We start from the raw sequence: 15,167 nt of genomic DNA, 5'->3' as shown, positions 1-15,167 counted from the left end.
GAGAAAGTGGAGGGGGTCGGGAGAGAGAGAGGCATCGATGTGAAAGAGACACGTGGATTTGTTGCCTCCCACATGCACCTTGAACCGGCAACCAAGATGTGTGCCCTTGCCTGGAATTGAACCCGAGACCCTTCAGTCCACGGGCTGATGCTGTAACCACTGAGCCAAACCAGCCAGGATTCCTCTCTATTCTAATCTTACCAGGTGGGCTCAAACTTCAACACCAACGTTTTTTTGACACACTCTTTCCTTTCCTTCTAGGTACTGACTTTAACATAGATAGCTTACCTCTGCCTCGGAAAGCCCATCACGACTGGGCCCTTTTTCATGAAGAGTCGCCGAAGAACAATTATAAGCTCTTTCACAAGCCAGTCATCACTTTGTTCAACTACACTGCCACGTTCAGCCGGCATTCCCACCTGCCACTAACCACCCAGTACCTGGAGGGCATAGAAGTCCTGAAGTCACACCGATACCTGGTCCCTTTGCGGTCCAAAAACAACCTTCGAAAAAGACTTGCTCCGCTGGTGTATGTCCAGTCAGACTGTGACCCGCCGTCAGATAGGGACAGCTATGTTCGGGAGCTGATGACTTACATTGAGGTCGATTCCTACGGGGAGTGTTTACACAACAGAGATCTCCCTCAGCCGCTGAAAACTCCAGCCTCCATGGATGCCGACAGCTTCTACAGGATCATGGCACAGTACAAGTTCATCCTTGCTTTTGAGAACGCGGTGTGTGATGACTACATCACCGAGAAGTTCTGGAGACCTCTGAAGCTGGGGGTGGTCCCTGTGTATTATGGGTCCCCCAGCATCACGGACTGGCTTCCCAGTAACAGAAGTGCCATCCTTGTATCCGACTTTTCCCACCCTAGAGAACTGGCGCGTTATATCAGGCGGCTGGACGATGATGACCAGCGTTACGAGGCCTACGTAGAATGGAAGCTGAAGGGTGAGATCTCGAACCCGCGACTCCTCGCAGCTCTCAGGGAACGGACATGGGGAGTGCAGGATGTCAGCCGGGACAACTACATCGATGCCTTTGAGTGCATGGTGTGCAGCAAGGTGTGGGATAACATGAGGCTTCAGGAAAAGGTAAGCGAGTCAGGGTTTGCAAAGCGATGCTAGAGCGGCCCCCTCGACGGTGTCTGCCGTTCTGCGCCCTTCTGTGGCCGCCGCGTGGTTACTGCTGCTCGGGCCGGCTCTGCAGCAGCTTGCCTCTTACTGTTCTCTGAGGATTGCCATGAAGTTCACTGTCGTGCTCTTCCCGAAGGCCGTAGATGCTCCTTGATTGTTTCTTCCGGAGGACGCCGTGCTGCAGGTGCTGGGCACCGAGACAGGAGACTGCAGGAGGAGGGAAGAAGGCCAAAAAATAAAAAAAAAATCAAAGTTTTGAATCTCAGCCTTTCACCTTTCACCTTTCTGTCAATGCTCTGGTTTCTGCCAGGCCCCTGACACCCGCGCCCCACACGCTGTTCTGAAACTTTTCCGTTCACACACACAATCAATTAAGCTCTCGCTTTGGTTTCTGCCCTTTCTCCTCATGCTTTTTAATGTATAGAGAATATTCAAAGAATGATGGGAATCATCCTTAAAAGACTTCTTTTTCTTAAATTATTATAAATAAAGTTCTTAGTCATGTCTTCGTAGTTCTAGATGTTTTTAACATTTGTTTATTGGCTTGCTTTACTCAGTTATACCAGGAATGGCCCCACTTTATATATAACTGAATTTTTTATAAGGTAATTTATTGAAAGAAAAAGAAAGATTAGTTTCAACTACCTTTGAAATTTTTAAAAAAATGAGAGATCCCAACATAACGCTTGGCTGTCACCCATCAGTCCCTTGCCTGACTCCCGTATACACATAATGTTTTATATAAACTCTCCAAAGAGAAACCATTTTTGTTAAATATTTAAATATTCATTTTGGCTAACATATTAATTTCAGAAATTATTTTTATGTATTGTATGTATACTATATAAGGCTTTTATATATTAAATTTGTATATATTTAGACAAATTTAAAATATTTGAAACATTATTTTCCTAATTTTAATTATTATGAAATTTCAAATGATTTTATCTGGTTTTATATAACAATTTTTTACTCATAAAATAATTTATTGAGTGGCTTGGTCAGCAACAGGAACACTTAATATTACATCATTTTCCTCAGAGAATGCATCCTGATTTCTAGTGACTTCCTTCATGACCTAATTTATAGGGCCATGTAACAGCAAAAACCAAAATACACATACTACTGCAAAAACACAGGAGAAAGTAGAGAGCATATTCATTGCCCATGCTATACCAGTTATTTATTTTCAAAATGTGTCAAGGCAGAAACAGAACTTCTGAGGGTGGTGGTTTGCCTGCTCTGTATTTCAGTCCTTTCCAGGTTTGGAAATTGTACTCACAGAAAATGGAAAAGACCACACAAACCCTAACTCCTCAGCACCTCACAGAAGCCCCTTTGGAATGATTACTAGGGACTGGAAAAGAGGGAATAACAGCATTGGTAAATAGCTCTTTAAAAGATACAGGAGAATACATACATGCCTGCATTTCCAACAGAAACAGCTAACTGATCTTTCGGAGTGCCCGAGGGTGGTGTAAAATGGGGTACTAGCATCTAGTTAATTTGTTTGCCATAAGAATTAAATGAGACAATCTGTGTAAAGTGCTTAGCAAAGTGTCTAGTGCATAGGATATTCTCAATAAATGTTAGATATTTTCCGTCTTCTTCAACTACTCAGCTGTATAACTACCAAGACCCCATGGAGTGAAGATACTTACTTTAAGGATAGTACGTGCAGGGTTCTGCTTTTGCGAAGCAGGAACGTGGGAGTTGGCTTCCTTATCATATGTTTTTAATTCTTGTCTCCCCTTCCCTCAATTCAGGGCTTAACACCCAAAAGGTGGAAGGCAGATGTCACGCACCTGAGCTGCCCGGCGCCCACGGTGTTTGCTTTCTCCCCGGGGGCCCCTCGCCAGCGCTCCCCGCGAGAGATGTGGGTCCCCAGCTTCCAGCAGTCCAAGAAAGAAGCCTGGGCGCTGCGGTGGCTGGTCGACAGGAATCGAAACTTCTCGGCTCAGGAGTTTTGGGGCCTAGTATTCAAGGACTAATTTCAAAAGGTGTCGGAAAGATATAGACGGCAGAGTTCTTGAGGCTTATTTCCTAGGTTGCCTTACTATTTGAATATCATAGTTACTGTGTGGACTATCCTTGGGGTAAGAGTTGCTGCAGAACTCACAATGAGTTCCATGAAGAGTAGATATGAACCACCCTCAGGGGTCACCTCTATATTTTTTATACTAAAAAGGTCAATACAGTAGGCCCCCCTTATCTGTAGTTTCGCTTTCCATGGTTTCAGTTACCCGCGGTCAACCACCGTCTGAAAATGTTAAGTGGAAAATCCAGAAAGAAACAGTTTATAGGTTTCAGATCCCGGGAGTCCGAGTGGCTGAGGAAGTCTCGCGGGCCCTGCTCAGCCCTGCGGGCCGGGGCCGCCCCTTCCCGGCTTCTCCGGCTGCAGGCGCGCTCTGCGAGCCCCAGGTACCAGGTGGGTGTCTCATGCTGGCATTTAAGTCACCCTTATTTTAGTTACTGATGTCCCCAGAGTGCAGGAGTAGTGGTGCTGGCAATCGGGACATGCCACCGAGAAGCCATAAAGGGCTGCCTTGCAGTGAAAAGCCAAAAGCTCTCAACTTCAGGCATTTTATCATCTCACATCATACGAAGGGTGAGTACAGTGCAATAAGATATTTTGAGAGAGAGAGAGACCACATTCACATAACTCTTATTACAGTATATTGTTATAATTGGCCTATTTTTATCATTACTCACTGTTGTTAATCTCTTACTGTGCCTAATTTATAAATTAAACTTTATCACAGGTGTGTTTGTATAGGAAAAAACAGTATATATAAGGTTTGCTACTATCTGCGGTTTCAGGCATCCACTGGGAGGTCTTGGATCGTTTGCCCCGTGGATAAGGGGGGCCTAGTGTATTTCTCAGGGACACTGATCACCTTCAGTGTACATGTTTGGACCCATGTACCCGCTGCCTCTTGTGGAAGTTCCCCTAATGCCGAGTGAATGCTTTCCTCCCTGAAAGGGAGGCAGAGGGTGTAGCTTTGGATTCCTGGTGCCTCTCTAATAGTGCAGTTTATTGGTGTTTGGCAAGCCCAGTGGCCTGATGCCGAGCATGAACATGAAATGCATGAGAACTTGACAATGAGAGATTCCATCTGTTGGTTTACAGGGATGTAAGTGAGTAATAAAAGCTGTGTGAAGTTTATCCATCTACTCTTCAAGTTGAAAGAACATGGGCATGTCTCTACCTTCTCCATATTCTCTGTCACCTCTGTAACCTTTCTAATTTTCATTTTGCCCTGCATCTTTCTTGTGTTCCCCACCCTCCCTCCCCCCAAAGTGGAATGTCTTGTGAAGACGTTTCTTCTTGTGTGTGGTGATCGGCAAGATATTCCCAATCGCCCCTTTTACTGCTGAGCAGAGTAGTAAGTATGATCCGGTTGGACAGCCTGCACATTCTGATCAATGGGAGGGTGGAAGCGAATGCCCCAGGAGCTCCAATTGTGTTGAAGCTGATGAGGCTTTTCTTAGGGTGATGCACAACCTGTCGTGGCGGGCAGCCCCGTTGATTTGTGAGCATTCCCTGTCAATTCTGATCCCGTCACAGACCAGGTTCAGCTGTTTTGTCTAGACTCCAGAGCATCTACTGGAGCTCCAGGAAAGACAAAGAGAAAACACGGGCTCACATTTTCCAGATGATGCTAAAGCCTGGTGCCACCCGATGGTAATCTTTATTGTGGAAAGATGTAAGCTCCAGGGGACAGGAAGAATCGCTGATACTCATGTCCCTGACGTGGCATAAGGGGAGAATTTTTATCGCAGGCCAGTGCTTTCTGTGCCTGCCATGGGCAAGCTCTTTCTTAAGTAGCTCTCTCTCTGGCTGGCCCAGGGCAATGCGGACGGAAACCCGTACACTCATTTAGAAGCAAGCAGGGCCACATTGCTGTTGCCCTATGACTGCGTTGTTTCGCAATCTCAGCTCTACCATTTACTAAATATGATTTTGTACAAATCACTTAACTTCCCTGGGCCTTAGCTTTTGTACCTAACAGGAAGTGATTGGGCTGGTCTTTGAAGTTCTCTGTGTGACATTCTTTGTTTATCAAAATTTAAGAAATTTGATTTTGTAGGTGTTTTTATAAAGACAGTTACCAACTGTTTCAGAGCCAATGTGATTTTCAAGGGAAGTGCACTATCCCTTGGAGAAAGCAGCACACGGTTGAGTAGTGTTGGGGATGGAAAGGAGTTTTTCTCTCTGTCGGTTTATCTGGTAAGGTCAGAGGAGAAAGGACTGGCAAGAGGGTTGTTTGTTAAAGACCAGATTATTAACTATATTAAATGAGATGGGGGGTTTTTGGTTGTTGTGCTCTTAAAAGAAAGCCCAGGAAATGATTTATGCTGCTGGTGAGCACTGTGCTGGATGCTGTCTGGTATAATGGCACTTGGTTGTCACAATAACTATTTGAGGTAGGGACCCCCCCCCTTGCTTTTATAATATAAAACAAAACTCCATTTAACCATGGTGGAGTGAAATTTTAAACTTTTTTTTTTTTTAAATGGAGAGAGGGTGTATTAGTAGCTGCTTCTTGTAGTGGTGGAGATCTCTTAGGTCTCCTGGGTGGAGATGATCTGCTCTGGCAAGGACCTCTCAATGAATCCCTTCTCATATGGTGATGCAAGGCAAGTGGGTTCCCCTCGTTCTGCAGGAAGGGAGGAATTTTTGGGGTTTGGAAAGGGTAGCATCTTCATCAAGTACCTTATTTATGGAAAAGTCAAAAGCTATTACGGGAACAAGTAGAAATTTGAGGAGAATAGGAGCCCTTGGTTCTCTTGGGAGCAAAATTATTGAGATTTAGAGACCTTTTCTCCTCTCATTACTGAGCCTGTTTTCCCATGCCTCTTATTTGGAAAAAGTTTTAGCACTGCAAAAAAGTTTTAAGAGTCATATACTTAACAGTTCACTGTTCTTCAGTTAGAGTCACCAGTGCATGGCATTTTAATTTTTTTGCCATTTGAAAGTAAGTGGCAGACATTGAGACATTTCTCCCCTCTATCTTCGATGAAGAGCTTTCTTCTAAATAACCACAATACCATGATCACACCAATGAAATCAAACAATGACACAATAATATTTAATACACGGCCCATATTCCCAGTTTCCGCAGGGATGAGTTATTGTAGCTGTTTCTTTTTCCTTTCCAATCCAAGACCCAGTTGAGGACCACACATTGCATTTATCTCTTATATATCTTTAATCTCTTTTAATTTAGAAGAGTTCTCTAGCTTTACCTTGTTTCCTTTTGCTTTGTTTTTGGTCTTTTGTGACACTGACATGTTTGAAGAGTCAAGGCCATTTGTCTCATAGAATATTCCATAATCTGGAGTTATCAGATTGCTTTCTCATATCAGATTCACAGGCCCCTGATGAGGTTTAACATTATTAGAATATCTCTGGTGGACTGCAGAGACCCTCAGGAAGGCACCTGCCGGAGAAGACACCAGCACCCCTGAGCAGGGACACACTGTTTGAGAGAAGGGAGTCTGGGCGGTGATTCAGGCTTGACACCCGATCCAGAGGATGGTTAGTTTTAGGCACTGAGGGGCGTGTGTGTGTGTGTGTGTGTGTGTGTGTGTGTGTGTGTGTGTGTATGTGTGTGATATGAATCTCTGAGACAGAGAATGAGGAGGGGGAGGAAGCAGAGGAAGGAGAAGCAAAAGGAAGTGAAAAGAGGTTTAATAAAGAGAAATATGTGTGGCTCGAGAGCAGTAGTGGTGGTAGAGAATGGCCCCTAAAGTTCTTAGAGTAATTAGAAAGGGAGATAAAAATCTTTTTCAGATAGGAAGGATGGTAGCTCATAATTTTAAAAATGTGATTTTCTTTTATTACCTAACATCGTGAAGCAGGACATAGCAATTACATGCACCCAATGCTGTATCACTAACGAAGGGCAGATCCAAGTTTCAAACCCAGGATTGTGTTGTTTGTTCACGTTGTTTCTCCTGTGCTGCAATTCTTTGTAGTACCATGGAAGAAATAAAATATCCATTTTCAACACTGATATGAAAAAAACCACCGAGTTCTACACTTACAGCTTTTAAAATAAAGATGAACCTGGTGAGGTAGCTCACTTGGTTAGAGTGTCATTCCAATGCACCAAGGTTTTGGGTTCGGTCCCCGGTCTGGGCACATATAAGCTTCAACTAATGAATGCATAAATAAGTGGAACAATAAATCAGTGTTTCTCTCTCCCTCTATCCCTTCCTCCCTCTTTCCTCCCCTTCCCCCTCCCTCCCTTGAGTCAATCAATAAAAATTAAAAAAAATAAATTCCTTATTAGTGGAAGGGAGCCTGTGTCTGTGCTTTTAAGTACATCTTTCTTTTTCAGAAACTTCCTTGTGATATTGGAATTCTAAATAATTTGGTTTGAATGTATCAAACATGGGAAAGCCCATATGTTGGCCTTCTCATCTTTGGGAAGGCCTAGGTTTGGTGGTACCTCATCTGACTTGTTTGCAGGGTGCTCATGGAATTCTGTATAAACAAGTATTTCCGCTTCCCCGTTGTGGGAGCTGGCACAGCAAAGCTCACGAAGGACCATGAAGTAATGGTGGTGTATTTGTGCGAACAACAGAAACTCAGAAAAAATAACGTTGGGACCTTGGAAGTGGCACTGTAGTAAACCGTGATCACAGCTATGGAAAGCCAGCTTTCAAGTTCAAAGGAAATAGCATGTGATGTCATATCCTATACCTTGTTATCACGCCCATCCCCTCATACAAGTCCCAGGTCTAAGGAACCCAGACACCATTAGTCAAGTCTGCGATTCCTTCTACTTTGATGCTTATCTAAACTTTCCTTCAGTTTTGCTATTATAGAGGGTAACGTGGCTCCCCCAAACTCCTACACCATCTTTTGAAAAAGCAGTACCCCCCAATAAACTTTGCAATAGGAGGCTTTCACATTTTCAGAAAGTTAGGGGGAGTGACAATGGCAAGGCACAGGGGGGTGTGGGTGGTGGAGAGGAAGAACGAAAACTGCTCTGTGAGATGTGTGAAGAGCGTTGAGTCAGCGAGGCCCATTGCACAGTGAGGCGGATGCACGTAGTTCCAGAGAAGCCTTTCCATGGGCTTCCTTACAGAGGCCAGCACCTCGGCTTCAGTTTCAGGAAATCCCCAAACAGGAAATAAGATGTTGCAAGCTTTGGGCTTTGGGACAGACTTGAGAGATAAATTTTAAAAACCTAAAAATCACTCGGTGACTTCTTGGCTTCCGAGGACATGTAGCCGAGCCAAGGTGAGGCCACCCTTCCTCCGGCTGCAGCCGGCTCCAGTGCCCGGCCTTTCCGCCCATGAGCCCCGAGCCAGTGTCTGAGAAACAGCCGCATTCCTCACCTCCGCACGGCACCCCGCTCGAGTTGCACAACCCGCCAGCAGTCTGGAGGGTCACTCCCGAGGGCAAGGAAAGCAAGGAGCAACAGCCCCTGATCCTGTGTGGAACAGAAAGAATCTGTTCTGGCGGGGAGGGTAGGACTCAGGGTTTCAGCAGTCGGATCTCAGCGCTGGCAGCCTCTGCGATGACCTTGGAAAAGACCTTGTGTCAACTTGATCGGAACCTCCAGACAAATCATGCGAGTTCAGCCAAACATTTGACTGTTTCCAACATTTGCCTGTTTAACATCATATAGGGACGGTCTTCATTGTTCTTGGCTTCGATGTGGCTCTCAGAAAAGCTGTTGTGAAGGGGTCCCGCCCCACCCTGGTTCCCTCCTTTTCGACACCCCCACAAACAAATTATAGGGAAACATTGGACAATGCAGATATATCGAGCTCTCAGACAATTCACTTATTACTTAGAATACAAGTGGAGTTGGATTTAGATTAATTTGGACATGACTGGAAAGTGACTCTAGAGACTGGGAACCTTAATGTGTCCACCAGGATTTATAAATCTTTTATGTTGTTGTTCTCATATGTGCTCGCTGCTTCCCAATTAAGCAGAGAACTTGGTCTCAGGCTGTGCACAGCTTCTCTTGTGTTTACATGTGTCATATATTTCTTCAGGGCACTGCCACTGGGACAATTGATTAATCTGATGTAGTCATTAACTGTTTGATGTCTGTTGTATAGAAGGATAGGATGATCCCAGGGTAAATATAATTTGAGAGTAGCCAGGGTTGAGTGACAACATCACTGCTCTCTCATCTCCTACTGACTCCAGACACTCAAAGTGAGCTTGGCAATTGTCGAACTAAGAAAGAAAGCAACATGTGGTTTTTTCCCAGTGGGGGATTTTATTGTCCATTTGGGTCCCTTTGTTTATTGCATCTCAAAGAAACCATGACAACCATATTTGTCTCTATTTCCTCCCCCCTAGATGCTTCTGGTTCCATCTGTTCGATATTTACCAACGAAGCCAACTTTTTGTCTCTCTTCTCATTGTAAGTGGAAGTGTACTTATGTGGGTTCATTTTGTTTGTTTCTTTTAAGTAAAAGAAAGTAAAAATTGGAAGGTGGTGCTTGACTGGCTCTACACGTTTTCTTAATTTTCCCTCGCATGTGACATGTTCATTGATTTGATTTGTCAGAAAGTGCCCTTGCAATGCGTATCATGCCAGGAAAACAAACAAAACAAGAAGCCTGCTTTCATCACGTGTGTATTCACGTGATGAAAAACTGCCTTTTCTGTTTGCAGCCGTATTGGTGCATATCTGGATCTAACCGAATCACTTTCTACTCCTGAAATCTCAAGGAGTGGCAGCTGGGAGCACCTCTCCTTCCTCACCAGGCAGCTTTGTCTTCTTCTAAGGCCTTTTACAAGCTTGTAAGGTCATGTGGCTCTTTGACGAGCCCTGCACACAGAAAGGAGTGATTGAAAGAAAGAAATATATGGAACAACTCCAGTGGGACACTGTTGGCACTGCTTTTTGTGGTGTAGGGTATCCTTTTGCAGTTGAGTCCTACTGATGGAACAGTTTAACACAGAACCATCCCAGGCCCAGGAGTCCTGTCTTGCATCTAGTTTTACTTTTGCTAGTAACTACTTGAGTGACCTTAAGCAAAGCATTTTAGCACAGTATGAACTCCAGTTCCCTCATATGTAAGATGAAGCAGAACTAGATGAAAGGCCCAAAGACCTTTAAAACAATGCTATTCTGTTTCATGCTCAACCACTAAACACTGGCTAATGATGTTGCTAGTTTTCCTCTCCTGCCCTTTCTATACGGTTATAGCTTCAAGTCACCTCCTCTTTTTCCCCCACCAAATATTTTTTTATTGATTTTAGAGAGAGAGGGAGGGAGAGAGAGAGAAAGGGAGAAACACTGATGTTGTGAGAGAAAACTCTATCGTCCCAGGGGTGAACTCGCAACCTGGGTATGTGCCCTGACTGGGAATCAAACCGGCAAGCTTTTGGTGCATGGGACGGTGCTCAACCAACTGAGCCACACTGGCCAGGGACTGATCCTCTTCATATCTCACTTTATAACCTTTCTCATCTATCTTGTCCACTTTACATTGTCAACTCTCATTAATGTACTTATGACTTAAAACATTTTTAAAATGAATTTTACTGCATTCTAATTACATGAAATACAATATACCTGTTTCACGTTCAGTGAGTCTTTTCAAATGTAGACAGCTAGAACATTTATATCACCTTCATAAGTTCCCTAATTCCCCTTTGTATGCAACACTCACCATTCCTGGCCCTAGACAATCACTAATCTGCTTTTTGACACCAAACATTTTTATTTCCTCAAAGCCATGCTTCTAATCATGATAAACTACCCACTGGGAAACTTGACATAGATGCATCACAGGCCCCTTGACCTTAATGAAATGGATATCAAGATATTTCCCCACAAATCTGTCAAATCACCCAAATTGCACATCAGAGATTCATCTATATTCCTTCCTTGCCTCCTCTTTCCATATTAATCCATCCCATTTAGTAATCTACTCCCTTAATGTATTCACATCTGTCCCTTCTACCACTGTTTTGGTTTAGGACCTCACCAACCACAATCTAGTCCCACCAGGTTCAGGAGCTTCGGGATCTCTTCCGAGGTCACAGCCCACATCCTTCCACCTCCCAGCTCAGATGACCTCTGCATAGTCTTTTCCCAGTATGTTTATATGGTGTAAACTATATTCTGCTCACTTCGGGGCCTTTCTCTCAATAACACCTTTCTCTAGTAAATTAAACTCTTCCTAGTTTAATATCTTTTAATAGCCACTCATCCCCTTTGGGGGAGAGTATGTCCTGATAGAACCTGTACCTGACTTCCAGGCTCACGTCTTCCCTCTCCACCCTTGGTATGCCCTGTGCTATCCTACACCCAACTAATTGTATGTTGTCCGAGCACCATGTTTTCTTCATACCTCTGTGTCTTTGCATACACTGTTTTATTTCCCCTGCCTGAAATATCAGTTTGACGAATGCCTATTGATTCTTCTAGACCCAGCTCAAGTTATTTCCTCAGTGGAGCCTTCTCTGATACTCTCAAAGGCTATTACTCTCTCTCCTTTTTTTCCATTACCCATTGTCTTTTCTTCTTTATAATCACCCAGATTATACTCTGATGTGGGGAGGGAGGGAGCAGTACAAACAAGCCATTTCCCAAATTGTCTTACCAGTTGATAGGTTAAGCTTATGAGTGTATACTGACATGTGTGCACATGCACACACCTCCAGGGATGGAGGAAGAACTCGTTTAACAGTCTTTGACTTCTGGTTTAAGTTTTACATTCTAGCTCAGTTAAGAGTTGTAATGAGGAGTTGGAGCTTTGAGAGTGAATCTTCTGCTACTTTTCATTAGATTCTCCTCCAGTTTCTTTCACTGGTCTGGGGCTTAGTATGTTCATATCTTTTGTTCCCCACTCAGGGTCCTGCTTCTCTGCAGGGATATGTCCTTGAGTTCTGTCAAGGCCTCTGTGGGATGCCACCCGAGGTGGAAGGAGAGAGGCATCCCAGGTGTTCTGGACTGTGTAGCATCTGTAGTCTTATATGCATGCTCTGTAGATTATCTTTTTTTATTTTAATTTTTTAAATATATCTTTATTGATTTCAGAGAGAGGAAAGGAGAGGGAGAGAGAGAGAGAGAAACATCAATGATGAGAGAGTCACTGATCGGCTGCCTCCTGCATGCCCCCAACTGGGGATCGAGCCCGCAACCCAGGTGTGTGCCCTGACCGGGAATCGAACCCTGATCTCCTGGCTCCTAGGTTGATGCTCAACCGCTGAGCCACGGCTGGCAGGGCTGTAGATTATCTTGATAAGACCTCTGTTTCCTGTTGCCTACTCTTATCCGAGTCTAGTACGTTCTTGACAGATGGGAAAAATCTATCTGGCAATGTTTATAAAAGGACTTATTATATTGTAATTTTTATTATCTGTTCACATGTTTGTCTCTTGCAGACTGAGTTTCTTGAAGGTCAGATGGGGTTTTCTTTTTTGTTTGTGTTTTTTCTGCATACCCCTAGGGCCCAGCACAGTGCCTGGCAAAATCAATCAGTGAATGAATCTCATTAATGAATTTGAATCCTGCCTATACTTTTATTACCAAAGTTAATGATTTATGTTAAATAGCATGTTCTGCCTTAATTAAAAACCTGCTCATGAGTAAATGAAAATGTGTTTGAATATCTACAAATGTCTTTGAATTTAAAACATTTTTCATTTAAAATTAGCTCCAAGCACAGGCAATATTTTCCTGTGCTGATGTCTCTCATTCAATGCATTATTCTTTAAAATAGAAATTAAAGCCAAGACTGGAAAATTAATTTGTGTAATTAATTTGTCAAGTCTTATTGTTGGTGGTATATAATGTAGAGGAACAAGCACTATTTGGAGAAACTAGGATACATTAAAAGAAAAATAAATAAACAAAAGAGAAGAAAATAAACAATCCCAGAAAATGCAATCAAACAACACACACATTTTTCTTTAGCACATTTAAAAGAGGAAGCTAAGTGTCAATTCCAGTGCTGATTGCAGAGAGCAAGGTGGGGATGCTTGTTTTCCTCAGGGGATAGAAGAGCCTGGAAGGGTTCTTTTGTGTCTGTGAAGATGTGACAGGCCCAGGAGAAGGAACACCTGGAAATTAGCTGGCTTTTGATAAATGTTTGTTGAAGAATAGGTTGCATTGCTAAGTGTCATAAAGGTAGTTTTTAAAGCATTCAAGAAGTTCTTTGGAGATATATATGCCTGAGAAATGCCAACAGTGTACTGTAAGTTCAGATATTACGGCGTGATCATACTCCTAGTCAGGGGCTTTACTCTTACAAGGCAACCATGGCTTTGGGCAACCATAACATTCACGTGCTCTGCCTGCGTTCTCTGTGTTTCTATAGTGTGTGTGTATGAGGCCTTAGGATGTTCCCACGTTGTATCTCACCCACTAGATTATCTTGTCCTGGGATTCATGTCTCTGCACTCTCTACAGCTCAGTGTATATCGACCATGTTCCAAACATTTTTACAGATGGCTGTGATATGATTTGAGTCTCTAAGCAACTTTGTAAAGTGAAAATATTATCATTCTGATTTTTTGCAAATGGGAAAACAGATACAGAGTGCCAAGTAACTTAACCGAATTTACACAGCAAAAAGTGGCAGAGTCCAGATTTAGGTCAAAGTTCATGATACTTTGTTCTACCATATACTTTTTAAAGAAACAGAATTATTCCAAAGGACACACTTATGTTTCGTTAGCTGACAAAATGAAATGGACGACAGCATTTTGTTTTCATGGGATTGGTATTTTTTTATGTCATCTGAGTATTAGGTCTAGTCCATGTTGGTTATTCTTGAAATGTATAATCCAAGGCTCCACTTAAAAAATTTTGAAATATATTTTTTAAACTTTATTTTTCAATTACAGTTTATATTCAGTACTATTTTGTATTAGTTTCAGGTGTACAACATAGTGGTTAGACAACCATATCCTTTAAAAAATGGTCTCCCTGATATTTCAGGTACCCACAAGGCACTGTTCACCGTTATTACAATATTATTGACTATATCCCCTCTGCTGTAATTTACATCCCGGTGACTATTTTGTGACTACCGATTTGTACTTCTTAATCCTTTCACCTTTTTCACTGAGTCCGCCTGCCTCTCTGGCAACCTTCATTTTCAAGGTTCCACTTTTAATTGGTGCTTAATTGAGATGGGTTTGTTTCCTGACCCTGTGAACCAGACCCTCAGATGATAGAAGATGGGCCTCCATGGATCTAGTTATCCAAAACAGTAAGGTATATACTCCAGAAAGGACATTTAGCTCACAATCAGGGTATTCAAGTACCTCTCACAGAGTTTTCTTTTCTCCTCTCCTCTGCACTGAGTGGTGGGCTATTACTTAAAAATGTAATAAATTCCAAGTCCTGTAATTGCCTCTTTCTTGTCATCTTTTCTCTTTCCACTCCCCACTGGTCCCCCTGCCGTCATGATGACACCTCCCCCAGGCACTCACACATTTCATTCCTTGAAAATGGAGTATTAAAACATATTAAAATACACCACACATGGTGATTAATTGCCAAAAGATCACCCAGAATCTTGATCTCAGACCTCTCTTTTAAATGATGTAAATCCAATTTATCTCGCTCTCAAGCTTCTTTGAATTTTAGTGTCTCAGTCACCCTGTGGCAACATTGCTCTTTTCTTCAGGGTAATTTAATAAAACGATGAAATGACTTCGTGTACTTTTAATTGCATCTCTTTAGATAAAGTAGGCTGATGTCAAAGAGTCTTTTTTTCCTGAATCAACTGCAAATGTGTTTTTAATACAAACTCTGTTAGTCCCTGAGAAATCTACTGCATCAACAGAATGCTCATGAAAAATACGCCCTGTTGGCTAAATCATGAGTCCCAATTGCATTAGACAATTTCACATTAAATCTTTATTTTAACGCCTCTTATTATTCAGCTCTATTTATTCCTGGGACCCATATAGGGTGTCACAGTTATAAAAATATTATAAAACTGGGCCATAAATGAAATTGTCTTTAGGTACAAAGTAACTTAGTCATGTACACACAAAGGTAAATTGTACCGCTAACTCTTACT

The 15,167-nt window shown here is 42.7% G+C and overlaps 1 protein-coding gene across 6 annotated transcripts in view; it reads left to right on the top strand.

Annotated features, from left to right (window-relative positions):
• FUT10 (fucosyltransferase 10) overlaps positions 1 to 14,936 on the top strand; it is a 68,947-nt gene extending 54,011 nt beyond the window's left edge. For 5 of the 6 annotated variants that reach the window (XM_081130663.1, XM_081130664.1, XM_081130666.1 and 2 more), the window contains 2 exons: positions 262 to 1,097; positions 2,906 to 14,936. In XM_081130663.1, coding sequence (XP_080986789.1) covers positions 262 to 1,097; positions 2,906 to 3,130 — 1,061 coding nt within the window. In that variant the 3' untranslated portion in view covers positions 3,131 to 14,936. Of the gene's footprint in view, positions 1 to 261; positions 1,890 to 2,905 lie in introns of those variants that run through there. The other variant, XM_081130667.1, reaches the window with a different exon arrangement.
• Positions 14,937 to 15,167: the final 231 nt, after the last annotated feature.

Source organism: Miniopterus schreibersii, assembly GCF_964146895.1.
Source record: "Miniopterus schreibersii genome assembly, chromosome: 2".
Taxonomy (NCBI): Eukaryota; Metazoa; Chordata; class Mammalia; order Chiroptera; family Miniopteridae; genus Miniopterus; species Miniopterus schreibersii.
This window is presented reverse-complemented; position numbering and strand designations above follow the sequence as displayed.